The sequence below is a fragment of the Centroberyx affinis genome, unplaced genomic scaffold (assembly GCF_046629955.1).
Source record: "Centroberyx affinis isolate AG114_WGS23_722 - 3 ecotype Tasmania unplaced genomic scaffold, CSIRO-AGI_Caff_v1 ptg000046l_1, whole genome shotgun sequence".
Lineage (NCBI taxonomy): Eukaryota > Metazoa > Chordata > Actinopteri > Beryciformes > Berycidae > Centroberyx > Centroberyx affinis.
In genome coordinates, this window is record NW_027278759.1 from 560088 (window position 1) to 578445 (window position 18358).

Below are 18358 nucleotides of genomic sequence, written 5' to 3' on the forward strand. Positions count from 1 at the left end.
ATTAACTGGTGCTTAATATACTATCTTCTCTTTTTTTATACCTCAAAGCAAGTTACTTGTGCAGTTTCACCAAACTGATTCATCCTAATACATTCTCTCTCTCTGTTAAAACAGGAGCAAAACCAATTCAGCACAAGATATCTAAATATTTAGTTCCTGTTTATAAGTAATCCTGTGACTCCTCTTTCTCAGTCCAGGCGAGGCGACCGTCGGACGCCATGTCAAGCGATGAGGACGGGGAGTGGGGCGTAGGAACGGGCGAGGAGGGATCGTCCACGGTGACGCCTGGAGACAGGAGACAGTCGCGGCGGAACATCAAGCCGCGCTCCTACAGCAGCCTGCTCAAGTCTGAATCTGAAGAAGAGGAAACCACCGAGGAGGCCACAGTCAAGCCAACTGCTGCTGCCCCTAGCAACCAAGGTAACCAAGGCTTTGTTTTGTTTTGTTTTTCCCACTTTGACCCGCCCCTGTGTGTGTGTGTGTGTGTGTGTGTGTGTGTGTGTCTATACTCGGATAAGAGTGACTTAAAGCTGGTAGATGTTCAGTTCAGAACTTTGATTTGCATATAGGGTTTACAATAAAAACTCTGTAAATACATTAAAATACATAGCATAAAAGCACAATACAAACATAACAAATCACCTCAACTTTATATAACATACGGTCAATGGTTCCAGCTCTATTTGCTCTGGATTCCAGTCAGGGTCAAATCTGGCCTGGGAGCTTGGATGCATGTCATCCACCCCTCCCCCCTCCTGTCTGTCTATTGCAGTCTGTCCTATAAAGCAGAAATGCCATAAAAAAATAGTATAGTATATTAATTGTTTTTGCCGATTTAAAAATGATTCTTATTATAGGTAAATTATTTTAGTTTATTCACCCTTGGCAAGTAAACTAAAAAGTTAATTTCAGACACTGATTCCAGTATACTAGTAGATATTTCTAGCCTATTTGTTTTAACAAGAAATTCAAAAGTTGTAATTAAAAGCACTATTGTCATAATTTCATACCTCTGGTGGGTGTTTCTTTGTTCTACAGTGCTGTTATCAAGGATTTGTGTATGGAAAGCCCTTTTATTTAAAGTATATTGTAAGCCCAATGGTCAATTCAACTTTCAACCTTAAATTGGAGGGAACAGCTTTTACACCGAGCACCAGGGATATTCTTTTTTGGAAATACTTAAGTAGACTTCAGAAATCTGTTTCTTACATCTGTTTTCCTTCTTCTGGAGATCTTGCCCCTCAAGATGGCGGATCAGTTCCAGGCGAGCTCCCCAGTGAGACAGTGAAACATCGTCGGCCCGGGCCCAGAGGGAGCGGGGGTAGACTTAGAGCTTTTAAGGTAATAACAGCCAGCAGTTTCCCCTACTCGCCTGCTTTATACCACCTAACCAAGCCTGGGTCAAGTAGTACTTTTGGAAAATGGTTGTTATTGTTTGTTTTTAGTCTACTTCCAGATAGGTGGTGTTTGTCACATATAGAATAATGCATAAACAGTACCAGAAAGTTTAATCAGAGCAACATATGTGTAATGCAGAGTTTATCGTACTTTTCTGTGCTTGCCAACATACCTGACGCTATCTGAATAGTCACAATGTAACAAACACCCACCCATCTGGTTCTCCAGGTAGATTAAAGCAAATCTTAAGAATTATTTACAAACAGTCATTTGTCCAGGTCTGCATCTCACCTTAACTTTAACATTTTCCAATTTCAATTTACTCTTCTGTGTGTAGGAATGAGTAATTCTAATTACATTGTTTGTCCTCTTAATTGGGCCTCTAATCTTCTAATTCTGTCTTTAAGTTTCATCTCCTTGTAAAATAACTTGCATTTACAGTAGAAGCTTACCTTGCCATGCTTTTTACATTAACCCTTATGCATGAATTAATCTGTGTTCATGGTAAAATGCAGCCTGGTTCTTTGGAAGAAACGCAACACGCTTTAACTGTTCACAGCTTCTGTTTGTTTGAGTCAATATATCACTTTCATGGCGTCTCGTGCTTGTTCTGTTTGTTGTGAGGACCACAACATCCAGACCCCATTTACACCACATATTGAAATGCGATCTGTATCTGGACAAGAAAAATGCATGTTAATGCATGGTGTAAACACACAGCACACATTGTGATCTGAATGTGATCGGTATTTACACCTCGCACTGTGATCAGAGTGAGCCAGGTGTAAATGCAATCTGTACAGTGTGTTCACATTGGTGAGAAAGTACCGCCCACAGGGTAGAACCATCACAACTCACTCTGAAGTTTGCAATCCACTCAGCTTCACTAAAAGACTCCCGCATGATCCACTCCCACCAGTCATCGCTTCTTTCCCTCACCCATAGTGAAGGCGTTGCTCTAGTAGCGTTCACCGCTGCACACACTGTTCAAATGAAAAGTAAATACAAGCTGTACAGTATCACATCTAAGTTTTATTATTATTTTATCGAAGGTGGCTTCATTAACTCCTTGTTTCATTCCTTGTTTCATTGGCCTTCTGCCTCCATATAATCAAAAGACATACACAGCCAAGGCTAGTCTGTGACTCTCCAAGCTCCAAGTACTATAAATGGAAGTTGAAATGAAATGAAATTAAATCAAAGTTGTTCATCAAAATTGAAGAATACACATGCTTTCTAACTAAAACCTTTTGATCAACTTACTGTTGAGGTAGGACAACATTGATAGCAGTTTCACCTCTGTGTGCCTAGTGTATCATACATTGTGTGCCACTGTGCGTATGCATCCGCTTTTCAGATGATGTTAAGCCAGCCCATTTGTTCGCTAACCATACAGTATGTTAAAGCGCTGGCATGCTGCACAGAAAAAAAAAAAAAAGCTGGATTCACAGAGATTACACTGAGCATTCTTCTTGTCACGAAAGACTTTTGGCAAATGAGTTTATTGATCAACTTACCTTTGTATAACTATATAACAATGTTAAGATTGAAGTGAAATTATTGCATAATCATTTTTGCCAATTTATTTTTGTGTGTGTAGTTAAACTGGCTGGGAATTTTTTGATATCAATACTGGTTCCAGCGCTTCAATAAATTCAATACCTGTATACTTGATCTTTCTTAGTAAAAATGGCACTGGGCTAATGGAAAACCAGTCATACAATTGTAAGAATACTGCATTTTGATGTTTTTTGATACCTTTCAGAACCTTTGATACCTTTTAATTTGAGATTGATAGGAAGACTGCCCATGGGTATTGCTTTTGAACAAACAGCCCCAAGCTAAACTGCAGTGAGGACTGAAGGGCAGACCCAGCACAAGCCTGCTCAAATATAGAAGCCAGCTTCACACAAGCAAGTATAGAGATCAATATGCAAGCTTGTAGGATGTAAAAATAGAGGGGAACACACACAAACTCCATTCACAACTGTATAGTGAACCACGGAAGTGGACAAACCCTTCTTCTCAAACTAGCAAACTAAGAAAATGAAACCATGCATCTTACCATGAACCATGAATAACACACTATTGATACTATTCCAAAAAAAATCTACATATTTCCTTGTCTCTGGTGATAGGGAAGTATTAATCTATGATTATGTAAATTTCCATATTAGCTATTAAGTAGATGATGAAATGTTTTCCCCCTCCTATGTTCTCAGCTATCATAGATACACACAAAGTATTTGGGTATTTGCATTGTACAGCTTACTCATCAGAGATGCTATCAGCCTCACTTAATGACTCTAATCATTACAAAGATATGAATTCTTGGCATTTATAGTCTGTTGACAACAGAGACAGTCGAATTTGTATTGGTCATCATAGCCAACATCATGACAAAGTAGTTGTTTATATTTGGTTTACTGATGATCTAAAATGTATGGCTTTGCTAGCAGTCTGTGAACTAGAGACGAATGTTTACTTGGTTAGTGTGTTTTTTACACTTAGCCACGCCTCTCTGTGTGTATCTATACTGCTAACGAGTGGGTTTTCTAAATCCTCCTTTACCTATTCTTACTCCCTATTCCTGAGTAACAGATAATTCTCAAAGGCATTAGTGTTGATAGTCCACCTCTTTCTTTTTCACTTTTTGCTGTCGCCGGTCGCCGTCTCTGCATGTGACTAGTATTAGTGTAACTTTGGAACCTATCTTGCTGGTTGGCTTAGGCAGTCCCCTCCTCCACAGGAACAGGAGGAGACAGAAGGGAAGGAGCCAAGAGAAACTTCCCAAGAAAGCAGCCCATCCAGGAGCCCATTGCCACAGTTGCAGCTGCAGCAGCAGCTACAAATACAGTTACACCGTCTGCCTGATTTTATGGTGCAGTCGGCTCTGCAACTGCCCCAGCAGTTGCCCCAGTGTGTGGAGCAGTGTGCTCCACAGTCATCACATCCCATAACAGGGTCACCTCCAAAATTGCCCCAGCCTGTAACACAGCCGGCTACTCCACATTCATCACATTCCATAACACGGCCACCTCCAGAGTTGCCCCAGCCTGTAACACGGCCATCTCTGCAGTTGCGTTTGCACCGTCTGCCCCAGTCTATGGTGCAGGCAGTGTTGCAGTTGCACAAGTCTGATCCTTCTTCATCTCCACCTCCCCAGCCCATAATGCACATGGCTCCGCCGGTGCCTTGGCTGCTAGCACAGCCGTCTCCGCAGTTGTGTTTGCAACAACTGCCTGGGTCTGTGGTGCAGCACCCAAAGGTTTTGACTCAGAGGCAGACAGTTGACACAGAATTGAAGGTGCTCAGAGGTCTGCAGGCGCACCCTCAGACTGTTGATCCAGACACAGAGGTACAGAAGGGCACGCGAGAAGAGCAGGAGAACGAACAGGGTGATCGATCTAAAGAAGAGGAGGAAACTTCTGTTAAAGAGAGTGTGCTGGAAATCAATCCAGGAACTGACACACAGTATCTCCTTCGTTCCCAGAATTCTGCAGAGTGTGCATCAGTGAACACCCTGGCGGGGTTAACTAACGGATTTCCCCAAAAGGGCCTGTTGCAGAACAAGCACAAGATCCGTGTGGACTTTAAGGTGGGTTTTGCACAAGTGTTGGGGAGTATTTCAGCACCAGCATTGCATTTGCTCCTTTACATTGCGCCTCACCGAAAAGAGACATTTGTAAATCAATTTATAAGAAAACACAAGGCAACTTCAACACTGAAATGAAATCAGCACAGGTGTCCTGTAAAATTCCTCCAGGATAAAAGGCTTACCTGACACATCTGCACTTATGTACAACTAATTTCAATAGAGCAAGATAGTGCAAGGCAATTATGGTCCTGTAGTTCAGCAGGTTGAGCATGGCAGTAACACTGCTTGGGGGTTAGGGGTTCGATTCCCACTGGTGTCACCCATGCTAAAAAGGATGTAACTGTCCACCAAATGGCATATACCTGTATGTTTGGGGGTGACACTTGCCACTTAGCCAAAATAGAAAAACAGAATGCCTTTTTGTGGTGATAAAATAAAACCTTTTTAAAAAGCCTGAAAACATTAACAAATCAGATTCTGCCACATTAGCTGCCTATAAATTAGTAAATATATCAGAAAAAGCAAACAGACTTAAGCAGGATGCATGTTAAACTCATTACATGTTGATGACTGGCCTAGTTTCTACTGATTAGTTCCTGAAGTTTGATCTAAGGTAACTAGCTCATGTAGTTTTAGGCTTACCTAATAGTACCAGAGGGATCAACTCTGCTCACTTTCCCCTTGCTCTTTTTTTTTTGCCTTGTGGTTCTACCAGGAGGACTGTGCTGTCCAGAATGTATGGCTAATGGGCGGTCTCAGCGTTCTCACCTCTGTCCCTACCACGCCACAGCCGGTCTGTCTGCTCTGCGCCAGTAAAGGACAGCATGAGGTAATGCAGAGTTCCTGCACAGGTCTGGAAAGTCTGGCGGGTATTGAAGAGTTTTGGAATTGCAGTCAAAGTCTGGAAAGCATTGAAAAATGTTTGTGCTGTTTCGTCTCAAATTCTGTCAGTTCACTTACACTCTTGTTTGTTGTGAGAAATAATCTTCAACCATAGAGTCATGTGGCTCAGTTGTCAATCATATTGCCAGTCCCTGTCAGCAAACATCACTCTGACCTAATTCTGTGAATGTAGTCAAGAAATTAAGGTCTGGAATATGGAATCTTGAAATGTCAAATGTGTAAGAAAATGATAAGGATATTAAACCTTGATAACTACATATATCTTCAGCACACTGTGCGCAGTAGCTCTGTTTTGTTTTCAGTGTACAAATGTAAACATCCTATTTTGGTATGGTAACTATTTTTTGAGTAAACCGATCTCCCCCTCTCCTGCTCCCATCAGATGATCTACTGCCAGATCTGCTGTGAGCCGTTCCACAGTTTCTGCCTCTTGCCAGAGGAACGCCCTCAGCAGGAGAACAAGGAGAACTGGTGCTGCAGGCGCTGCAAATTCTGTCACGTGTGTGGCCGCAAAAGCAAGAGCACAAAGGTATGCAACCCAGCTGGATCCTCATCACATCTATATAACATGTCTGCTGATTAAATGGGACAAAGGTCCTTGACCAGATTTGAACCCAGAACATTGCATGCACATAATATGTGCCTTAGCCAACTGAGCCACCAGGACCCACCAGCATCATATTTCTAATATCTCCATGTATCCTGTCCTGTCTCTCCATGTCTAGCCTGTGTTGCAGTGCAGGAGATGCCAAAACTCCTACCACCCTTCATGCTTGGGACCAACCTACCCTAAGCCTATGAACTGTAGCATACCCTGGGTAAGTGAATGGAATGACAATGTTGTCTTCCAGCATAAAATGATGTATATCCAGAAAGTTTTGGAAGTGACATAGAAAATCGTTGCTTACCTTGTTTTTTCAATTGGTCATGTATTAATATATAGAAAATAAGAATGAATATATCTAACTTGTCTAAGCAACGATTTTCTATGTCACTTCCAAAACTTTCTGGATATACATCATTTTTCTAAGAATTTAAAATGAACTTTTCTAAGAATGAACCAGGAAATTGATTACTTTGGTTAACTCTTAACAAGCGTGGCTGCTCGTTGATCTGTTGAGAGTTAACCAAAGTAATCAATTTCCTGGTTCATTCTTATCAGCTATTTGTTAGATGTTAACATTTTGTTAAAGATTTTGACAATAATTTGAAATTGCACTATATGTCATGGAAAAGTTGTGGAGTCTTGTTTGGGGAAAAATGTAGGAATGTTGCAAGGTCAGAACTCCCTGGGATTCATATTTTGACTTGCTGTGTTTTGTGACACTGCTGTGTGTGTGTGTGTGTATATATAGGTGTGCATGACATGCATTCGGTGTAAAAGCTGTGGTGTGACACCCGGAAAGACCTGGGACATGGCCTGGAACCATGAGAAGGACCTCTGTCCTGACTGTACCTCTCTCCACAACAAAGGTAAGACCCTCTGAGAGTCGCAGCAGTCACATCAAATATCTGGACTCAGCAGCAGCAGCAGGATTCTGATGAAGGCTGTGTGTAACCAAACCTGTTCATTGTGACTGCTCAGTAAAGACATGGTTCATTGATTTATTTTCTTTTACTTTCATTTTTATTTTATTTTACTTTTTTTTTTTTAATTGAGCACCCCCAGATTTGTATTAACCTTTATTTAACCAGATAGGTCACTATTCTTATTTAGAATTATGGCCTGGACCAGCATGCGTAGCCGTATCGTTTAAATACTTGACATGATGAGTAGAAGATATGACTGACATTTGATCTGTTTACCACAGGTAATTTCTGCCCTGTCTGCCACAAGTGCTATGAAGACAACAACCACGACACGAAGATGATTCAGTGTTCCAGGTGCAGCCACTGGGTTCATTCCAAATGCGAAGGACTCTCAGGTGAGCAACTCAACTGAGCCAGGTTTAGTGAAATAAATACGGCACTGGCACAAGTGCTCAAATATTGACTATATGACCGGCGTTGTTGTAAACTGGTATTTAGCACCATGTAGTTATGAAATACAACAAGTGTTTAGTGTGGACCTACTTTTTAAAGAAGGGATTAATGGCTTAACATTACTAACAAATGGCAATAGTTAGACTATATGTAAAAGCTTTCATTCAAAAATGCTCCAAATATCATACAGCCAATCTTGTCTGATGCACATTGCTCAGTAATTTGAAAATATACACGATTACATCCTCTAAAATGTTACTCTAGTATTGAAATGGCTAATTGCTAACTTTCATTCTATTATGTAGTAAGTATTGCTTTCATTGCAGCACTCCTTTTTATAAGGCTGTGTCCAGTTTTCCAAAGGATTGAGATCTCATCTTTGAACCATCCTAGACCCAATTCTAAAAACATCTCATTTTGGAACAAAACTCTTCATATCATTCCTGATTTTTGTGTCATTCCAGAGGATCTGTTTGGCCTGATATCTAGTCAGCCAGATGGAGTGGTTTTCACCTGTTCACCCTGCAACCAGTATCAGCCTGAACCCAGCTGCTGGAAGGAGGAGCTGCAAGGGAGGCTGATGTCTGGGATGGAGGAGGTGCTGGCTGAGCTCCTCTCCTCCAGCTCCACTCAGCACCTCATCATCTGTAAAGCGGTAAGTTACCAACAAGTCTACGAATCCTATTCCAAAACACTGTATTCCTTTTTTTTTTAAATAGTTTTTATAATATCTGTGTCCTGGATCGTGTTTTTCAAATGATGTTATCTCATCTTGAAACAAAACTTTTCATTTGCAAATAAGTCTTAGCCTTTGTTTTGTCCTGCATGGAGTATTACATGGGTGGGATTGGGCACTAAGGACTAATAGAAGTAGGGAAAGTGTAGACAGAAATGTAGACAATCACAGTATTTGAAAGTTGAAAGAATTGTTCTTATTCCTGTAAAAACCCACCTATCTGTTACTCACGAAACAAGTGGTAAGGATTATTTGTTTTCTTAGTGTTATCAATAATGTATTTCATCTATCACCATTTTTCAGGGATATGATTATCCAAACAGCTCCTATTCATTTCTAATGGGGGAATACTGTCTTCTTTGCTTTTAGTATATTCCCTGATTCCTGAGTATATGGTTCAAAGAATGGAGTAACCTGATATAATTAATTACAATTTGAAACATGTTACAAAAGTGTGCATTGCTCCAGTTGTCTGTGTTATGTACAAAGGCATCCTATATACCTTTTGCTCCAATACTATATTATTGTTATTGTTTGTATCATTAATTTTGCCTTGGGTATCTCTGCTGGTTATCTAAACTGGTACTCTTACTTATTTAAAATTGTGTGTTTTTGTCTTTCAGTGTGAGGAAACAAGTGACACAGATTTTGTCATCGACCAGCAGCGGCCAGTCTGTGATCTACACGCCATGGGCAAGAAATTTGAAGGGAGTCATTACACCTCAGTAGTGAGTATACCCTTGTACGCTATTTATTATCGATTCATGCGGCTATATGCTTCATTATAGAATGGGTAGTTTTAGCAAGGCAGTGTGACTGGTCGAAGACTCCAATCATGCTGATAATTCACTGAATTGGTTGCTATGCCAACTGTTGTGGTAACCAGGGCAGGGAGCTAATCTTGACGTCTCCTATTTTGATTCTTATGTATACAAAGTACACCCTTGTTGATAGTAGTTGTAATACCCTAAATGCATTTTAACTTAATATTCCTACACTTACTGTGATATCACTTTCTGAACAAGAGAACAACAAGAAAACAGAAATTAAATTCAATGAACTTATATTTCACCAATATTTTTTGTATTTTTTTTTTGGAAGCACAACTCTCATTTTTTACAATTCTCTTTTAACTCGATCCTGTAAGATCCAATTGGTTGAATCCCCTGCCCTGTTTTCTTCTCACCCACTCAGAAAGCTTTCCATGAGGATGTTGTCTCTGTGATGAGGACGTGGCTGAAGAAGGAGGAGCCTCTCCCTGAGGATAAGAGACCCACAAATCAGGCCAGGGAACACTACCTCAAAGTAAGTTTCCATTGATTTCTAATGGCAATGCCTTTTCCTGCCTTTTTCCTGCTTTTCCGTGTCCCTGATCACTTCTTAATGTGTCAGGCATTGGGCCATTTAGAATGTAGCGCTGAGTCACTGGACACGAGACACAAGAATACTGTTGACTCATTTAATGTTCTGAAAAAATGTCATTTAACAATGTCCACGGAAAGAAAGGTTGTCCTGTCCAATACTTTCACACCTGTTTAAGAAACTTACCTCTGATCCAACTCAAATTCTGTGTTTCTCACAGTTGATGGAGCGGGTGTTCAGTTGGTTCCATGGGCACTTTCTGAAAATATGGGACCCACTGTCTGAAGAATTCCCAAGGTAAATTTCACCCCTCATCTATTCAGTAGCTAATTAACTAACTAAAACTACCATGGCATGAGAATCATATTCACCAAGTACAATACTGGCATACACCTTGGTGTAATATACTATATATATCACTCTACATACTGTATATGCATTCAGTATTCCCTCACTAGGCGTATTTGAGCATTGTGGCATGTAGTTGCAGCTTTAGAGGGGAGTGTAGTGCAGCGGATTCAACTTTGATTCAAAGCGAATAAAAATGCCAGTCATGAAAGAGGACAATAGTCTCAGATGTCCTCTCATACCCGCCCCGCTGTTTCAATGTCCTTGTCGCTCGCTCGTTCAGTTACATGCTCCCTGAGGCAGTCGTCCCCCCGTCTAAGGAGCACAGCTATGCGCAGTGGCTGGAGAGGACATACCAGCTTCCCAAGGAGTCCAGAGGCCCACAGGAGGGGAACACCAAATCTCTCCCACCCTCAGTCACTACACACAAGTCTGGTGCAGTGCTTTCACATGGTATGGGCCCTTCTGTATCATATATGATTAGTTTTCAATTTTACATGTTTGGGACACACACCTCCAATTCATTTCCAAAGGGGAAATTACTGTTTTCCTGCCTCTTTTCTTTTCTCTTGTTCCTGATCACGTCCATATGCTGTTTGATCTGACCTCAATATTGACATTTGCAAATGCAGTAAAGGATGCGCTATTTTGTATTAGGTTTCCTACCTCAAGGTTAAAATTAATCTGATCATTTGCTCGTCTCCCACAGGTGTAAAGAGCGATCTGGAATCCAGCAGGACTAAAGATGCGAGGCAGTGTGCATTGTGCCAACACTATGGAGACTCGGCTCCCAACGTGAGTCTCTGTCTTACTGTGTCCCTCCTGCATTCAAAAGTGAAAAAAAAAAAGTAAAATACTTAAACAGGAAGTATTATATTTGCTTATATATATATTCCTACACTTTATTTCTTATCAATTGATGTTAATGTGTTTTCATCCCCATAGGATGAAGGCCGTCTGTTGTACTTGGGGCAGAATGAGTGGGCCCATGTTAACTGCAGCCTTTGGTCTGCAGAGGTGTATGAGGACAATAGTGCTCTGCTGCAAGTGCACTGCGCCGTCTCAAGGGGGCGCCATCTGGTAAGGAAGAACTAAAATTACTAGCAGGCAATAAACGATTGAAAGGAGATGTTAAGATGATGTGCAAGTTAATTTGTGTCTTGTTCTAAGTGTTGTGGGATTGTAATTTGCACATTTCACAAAGCTCTTTGTGATAAGCCTGTGTGACATTGATTGACTTCTTTCACAAATTGATTGACTTTTTCCCCATTGCTCCTGCTTCCCTTCCCCAGCGGTGTGATCGTTGTGGCCAGTCAGGGGCCACTGTGGGCTGTTGTCTCGCCACCTGCCAGAGTAACTTCCACTTCATGTGTGCTCGCGTCCAGAACTGTGTGTTCCAACAGGACAGGAAGGTGTACTGCTACAAGCACAGGGACCTAGTCAGTGAAAAGGTGCGCCTAGGACACTTTTTTTAATTTTTTTTTATACAATTTTGTTTTGTTTTCAACCTTTTTTTGTTTCACATTCATATAGTTGCAGTCATTCACACCTGGGAGCTCATGTGGAGCATTTAAGTATAATTAAGTGCCTTGCTGAGGGACATTTTGATGTTTCTGCAGTTGTTGAGGGAGGGGAGAGAGAGCATTACTCACTCTACCCACCTACCATTCACTTACCCCGCCATTATTCAAAAGAGGGCACACTTTTCTAATTAACACCAGTAACTAACTCCACACCTCACACCTGCTGATTTTCTGTGTAGCATATTGATTCATGGTTCACACCCCCCTTCATCTCCATTGCCAGATGGTGTCTGGGAATGGGTTTGAAGTTCCTCGGCGGGTCTATGTGGACTTTGAGGGAATCACGCTGAGAAGGAAGTTCCTCACAGGCCTTGAGCCAGAATCCATAAACATGACCATAGGTAAGTATGTCAGGTGTTCTCTGGTGTGGATTTGAGTCATTAGACTCCTATACAGTGTACGTGTCTCCATAAGGGGATGAAATATTGCTGCCATCAATCAGGCCGCCTTTACGGTGCTGAAACTCACCACGACTCTTGCCTCACTTTTCAGGCTCTCTGCAGATCCAGAAACTTGGTGTGCTGTCAGAACTGTCGTCAAATGGAAGGATGCTCTATCCTGTTGGATATCAGTAAGTGATCATTCTCATTATACAACAGTACCCATAATCACTGTAAATAATGCCCTCCTGGATATTATTGCTACCATAACTGTCTCTGATCATTAACAATCAAATATGAAAAGCTACATTGGACCGTTTGCTTTTTTTCCCCTCAGTCTCTCTTCCTCTACTCTATTACCCTATCTCTCCCTATCTCTCGCTATCTCTCCTTGTTATCTCTTTCATCTAAACACACCCCTTCTCCCTTCATTTTGATGTTCAGATGTTCTCGATTGTACTGGAGCACGGTGGACCCCCGTAAGCGCTGCAAGTACACCTGCAAGGTGACGGAGGTGAGCACTCCTCTCCCAGGTGAGGAGCAAGATCCGAGGTGGGACAAAGAAGAGAACCACACCATAGTCCACAGTCCCAAACACCACAGGGGTGAGCAAGAGCAAACACAATATTCTTTTATCTGTCTGTCAGTCAGTTACTTAGTCACTCATCACAACAAATACAAGGGTGCTCAAACAATGGGAGCTTGTGTGCTACCTTAAATGGGTAGCAAGTCCATACAAATGAATAGACACAACACTCTGTCCATTAAAAGCTGTTCCATGAATGTGGGCAGGGGTAATTTTAGTTAAAACTTAAACATAGTTCTTAAATACTTCAGGTCATGATATATGAACAATGTATGTTCGACACTTTTTCTTCTTCACCAGAAATCTCTCCAGAACGTTTAAGCACCTCACCCATGGAGATAAAATCTAGCACCCCATCACCCAACTCCAAACAGCACAATACACCTGGACCCAAAACCCCTGGTTACTCACAGGCCAGGAGACCAGCAGGAGGATCGTCTCGACCGCTCCCATCTCCAGGTAAAGAAGAACAGTTTACAGAGAAGTGTAGTTGACTGATTTAGACCAACACATACAGTAGCATACCTACTTCGATGATATTCAGCTGACCACATTGACTTACGGGCAGTTGTGGCACAGACTGTTTTAAAATGCCTTTGCAAGCATGTTGTAACATATGTAAATGGTACTAAATTTCATGGTGATTTTACAAACTGTCCTGGAGTTATGGCCAGTTTGATGATTATGTCACACCTGTTGCCAAGTTCATTAGTCAATGGTGGGCATATTGTTTTTCTGATTGGGCTGGTTTATGTCAGTTCAGTAGAGCTCTGTAGTGCTCTGTATCAAGTTTGATGCGTATAGGTCAAAAATTCAAAAAGCCTTCAGGAAATACCTGTTTCTACATATTGTGAAATGGTGGAAATATTTAGTAGCATTCTTTAATGTTCCAGTTAATAGATTTATAGAGATCCGTTTGTTTCCAGGGCCATGGAGTTGCAGCCATTTAAACCTTTTTGATTTGATCTTTCATCATAGCAATGAGGGGTTCTGATTAAGGTTCTTCTCTATTTCTTCACTCTGACTCTCTCCATTCAACTCTGTCATGAAGTTTTTATGTCTGTCTGTCTTTGTGAAGACATTTTCTTGCTGTCCCTTGAGTGTTAGATGTGTCATGTTTTGGCGTATTCTTGAAGTAGACCCCAGAGATTTGCATTGCTGCCTTTGTTTCACTCTTGGTTATTTGATGCTCTCAGGGTCTGCTCCTCCCAAAGTGCATCATATCCTGACTCTGAGGGACTTGGAGGACACCCGTCGGCCACGCAGGCTGTCGTCAAGGAGCCGCTGTAGCTCCTCCCCCACAGATAGCGACCCCTCTGTACCAATGACTCTCCGCTCCGGTGGCACCGTCCACTCCAGATCTGCCCTCTTCAGCTCCCCTCCGAGATCATCTGACCTCGTATCAACCTCGCCTCCTCCGTCACGGCAAGGGCGGAGCCCAGCATCCCCGATCTGGGGCTCCCCGCCCACGTCTCCCTCTAGCATTTCTGCAGGGCTGTCACCTCGGCAGGTTGCCATCACCCACTCCCCTAGAGGCAGACAGTTCTTCAAAATTACCACACCAGTGTCTGCCGAGGTTCCCCAAGACTTCCTAGCCTCATCCGAGGCAGAAGACGCAGCAGTGGCCACCACCAATGGAATCTCCCTCGCCCCTGATAGCCTGGAGGAGGAAGTAGCCCACTTGATGGCCCAGGAGCTGCCCTACACTGTGTTTGATGCTGACACCGAGGTAGCAGTGGCCTCTATGTTGAACGCTAAGCTTGAGTTTGATGAGGCCCTGCTCAATGAGAATGTGGCACTTCACTGCGGAGCACAAGGAGGGAGAGGGGAGGTGGAGGGTGAGGCGCAACACGAAGAAATGCAGGTAGATAATCAGGAGCATGGCTCTGCAGATGAAGATTCTAGTCATTATTTGAAGTTTTCCCGCACAGTGGTGGTCTGTGAGGCATCCAATGACTCGGACCACTCAGGTCTCCCTCAGCCTCCTCCAACACAGTCCATCTCACAGTTAGATGGGGCTGACGGTGGGTCAGACAGTGATGGAAGCGAGGCAGTCGATGATGATGCTCAGGATGCAGGAGGAGAAAGTGATGAGACTAAAATTCACAGCGACCAAACTACACCCACTAAAACACTGACAGTTGCTCTGAAGAGACTGGAATCCACGTACACAAAATCATCAGCTGAGCAAGAAACAACATCGCTGTGTGAGCCAGAGTCTCAGGCAGAACCACCACCACCTGTTCTTGACGCCTGCGTCTCAAACGACTTGTCAGTTCAAGAAGAGGTTCTGTTGGACTCTGAGACAGCAGCCTCTCAAAAAGAGGTTATTTTGGATCCAGCTACAGGCCATTTTATTTCTGCTGATGATGGTTCTGTAGTGTACCTAGCTAACAATACAGGCCTTGATAACGATGACAGTAGTTCATCAGCCGACTCAGTTGTTGGATATAAAGATGATTCGGATGATCCTGACTACTCCCCGGAGCCCAGAGCCAAAAAATCTCCCATAGCACAGGTGAAAACCATTATTGTCAAACCTATACAAAAAAGTACTCTGACAACAAACATGAAACGCTTGTCACCAAAACCATGTCTTCCACAGCAAAGCAAACTCCCCAAGTTGACTTTGCCCCCTCGATCTGCACAGACTGTAAATATTGCCTCCGCTTCCACTTCCCCTGCCAGTTTTCGTGCAGTACCACGGACAGTCACCTCCCCCATTGTGATCAATGGCTTAAACTCTTTACCTATACAACCTGGAGCAACACGGGGCAGAACCATCGCCATCCGTTTCGACAGTTCCAAGCCAGGAACTCAGCAGCCGTTGGTGATCCCCGCTCAGGCTGGTGCCTCCTCGGCTCCGTCCGCTGCCCCGCCCCCTCAGGTCCTGCTGGTCAACCGTCAAGGTCAGATTCTGATCAAAGACCCAAGATCTAACACTTATCAGTCACTTAGTTCAAACTCGCCTGCCTACAACAGAATAAGCCAGATTGCCAAGATGCTCCACAGCGGTAATACCTTGCAGCGCTCTGTCCCCCGTGTGTTAATAAAGCATCGCCCCAGCCCCTCTGGCACAAACGCCCCTGCCAGCAACCACACAGCCACATCTGATGGGAGAGTCATTGTCAGAGCGGTGCCTGTGAACAGTGGAGGGACTACAGCTACCGTGAGGGTCAAGAGTATCTCTGAGCCAGGCTTGTCCAGCATCCAAGGATGCACGGCCCAAGCTATTATAGAGAGAGCCATGGCTAGCCACCGAGAGATGGCAAGGACTCAGCCGATCATCCTGAGCACCGCTCGACGGCCAAATGCCAAAACCCCATCCCAGTTCCCAGTGACACAGCATCAGGAGCAGTTACCCGTTGCATTCCCAGAGCCTTCTAGTGCCGTCCTCAGTGAGTCCAATGCCAACATGTCTGCCTCATCACGCTCCCAGGTGCGCATCAAGAGAGTGTCATCTGTGTCTGAAAGGCCTGGCAGAAAGAGATGCAAGATGGATTTCTTGAAGGATCCCTCAAGCGAGCTGGATGGCCTAAATGAAGCCAGGTATGAAAACGTTTCTGATGGTGTTTTTAGTTTCTTTCCACTGCAGTATGGAAAGGATCAAGGATGTTTTTAGATTTTTTTTAGAATTAATATAACTTGTGAACCAAAATGAGGACCAAAAGAAAACATTCTCAAATCACTTTTGAAAGAGAAAACGGATATTTTTTTTCCCTCTCACCTCATTCTTGGCTCTTTTTACATCAATGTATACATTTTGGAAAAAAGCTCAAATAATATTCAGAGATCAAATAATAAACCTAAAATAGGTTGGCTCATTAAATTTAATGGGGATAATTAGTGGTATAATGGAACTGGATAATTATGGTTGATTTTAAACACTGATCAATACGGGTGGGAATCTTTGGGAACCTTTTGATTTGATTTTGATTCTTACTTAAATAACAGTCCTTAATATGTAAGTCCGACTTAAAACATGCCTGATTTAAAACATAATATCTGAGGGCATAAAGTCCATATTTACAAAGTGAACACCATGTACAAGCCTACAATAAAAAACTTTTACCTATATGTTTTTAACAACCAGATAATGGTAAATATTATTTTAAATTCTTTACGTTTGGGTCTTGGTCTAAGATATCTTGCTTCCTTTCCACAGAGCGAGTGGTGTGAGAATGAAGGCTCCAACAATGAAGGAGATTCTTGATCTTGACCAGCAGAAGGTGCCTGATGAAGCTGAGCGATCAAAGATCAATACTCTGCATCAATATGCCGCATCTCCAAAACCTATCAGGTTAGTCTATTTGTTCTGTTCATTTACTGGTAAATTATTTCTTGTCTATGTCGCTTGTGATGCATGATGTAGCTATACCAAAACTGACTCCATATACAAATTCACTGTGCTCTAAAATAGCATAGAGAGAAATTGTTACTGTCACTGGTCAGTTGGATGCCTGTCATTATTAGTAGATATTGATCCAAATTATTTATTTCTTTAGTTGCATGCATACCAATATTGCTTGTCCAAACAGGCATCTTTTGAAGATGAGCAATTGCACACACTTTAACTTAAAAATCTTAAAAATATATATTCTGACATCATATTTATATAGATGAACTAGAATTGTTAGTATCAGCCAATCTTGTTACTAAAAATTTTTTATCTCAAGATTAAGCGTCTATCCCAACTAGAACATCGCTAGAAATAGTGAAATCTGTTGATTGAATTGACCTCACAGGGGCTGTAGAACTCGGCACAGCTAGTGGCATTTCACTGGGTTGTATTCAGGCTGGTGAAAATCCTTGATTTCGCACCTTTCAAGTGAAGGTCTCTTGCATTGTCTTGACATTTGTGCTTCAAAATCACATTCAGTGTTGTTTGTCTGTCCTGTCTGCCTAGGCCTCCCCAGGTAGAAGGTCCGCCTGCCTGCACTCAAAGTAACAGCGACATTCAGGGTAAAACGCACATGTGGGTCAGCGCTCGCCATGGAGACCTCTCTGAATGGGGCCCTTATTCAGGTGTGTGACCAAACATTACATGGAAATCTACTTTTTTCCCCCAACATTTGTCCAATCAGTGTCATTATTATAACTGTGTCCAAAAAATTGCACCCTCTCAATTGAGAGTTATTTGATTATATAGTTGTTGAATAATAAAACTGAAAACTGCTTTTGTGGATATGTTGGCATAGGAATAAGTAACTTTTTGAGATTAAAAACTCATTTAATTCTCCAGGTTTTAGCTCAGAAGAGGATACACCAGCACCTAAACACAACAACAGGACATACATGAACCAACCCCACCTGCGCTTTGAAATCACCAGTGACGATGGCTTTAGCGTTAAGGCTGACAGCATAGAGGGTAAGAGCTACTTGTTTTGATTTTTTACTAGCCTGCATTCTGCTAGTATCTATATTATTTGACAGAAATTGTATGTCTTTTTTGTTGCATAAATAATGTCAATGAAGGTTTAA

General features: G+C 42.3%; 1 protein-coding gene across 1 annotated transcript in view; it reads left to right on the forward strand.

The window, feature by feature from the left end:
• Positions 1-18358, forward strand: part of kmt2ba (lysine (K)-specific methyltransferase 2Ba) — a 34481-nt gene that overhangs the window by 12477 nt on the left and 3646 nt on the right. The window contains exons 8-31 of the mRNA XM_071517723.1: positions 193-420; positions 1232-1341; positions 4892-4996; positions 5712-5825; positions 6282-6428; positions 6625-6717; positions 7255-7372; positions 7711-7824; positions 8347-8537; positions 9242-9346; positions 9813-9923; positions 10201-10277; positions 10612-10781; positions 11038-11123; positions 11274-11408; positions 11621-11779; positions 12135-12252; positions 12404-12482; positions 12736-12896; positions 13178-13336; positions 14074-16426; positions 17043-17177; positions 17784-17902; positions 18120-18245. Coding sequence (XP_071373824.1) covers positions 193-420; positions 1232-1341; positions 4892-4996; positions 5712-5825; positions 6282-6428; positions 6625-6717; positions 7255-7372; positions 7711-7824; positions 8347-8537; positions 9242-9346; positions 9813-9923; positions 10201-10277; positions 10612-10781; positions 11038-11123; positions 11274-11408; positions 11621-11779; positions 12135-12252; positions 12404-12482; positions 12736-12896; positions 13178-13336; positions 14074-16426; positions 17043-17177; positions 17784-17902; positions 18120-18245 — 5313 coding nt within the window. The remainder of the gene's footprint in view (positions 1-192; positions 421-1231; positions 1342-4891; positions 4997-5711; positions 5826-6281; positions 6429-6624; positions 6718-7254; positions 7373-7710; positions 7825-8346; positions 8538-9241; positions 9347-9812; positions 9924-10200; positions 10278-10611; positions 10782-11037; positions 11124-11273; positions 11409-11620; positions 11780-12134; positions 12253-12403; positions 12483-12735; positions 12897-13177; positions 13337-14073; positions 16427-17042; positions 17178-17783; positions 17903-18119; positions 18246-18358) is intronic.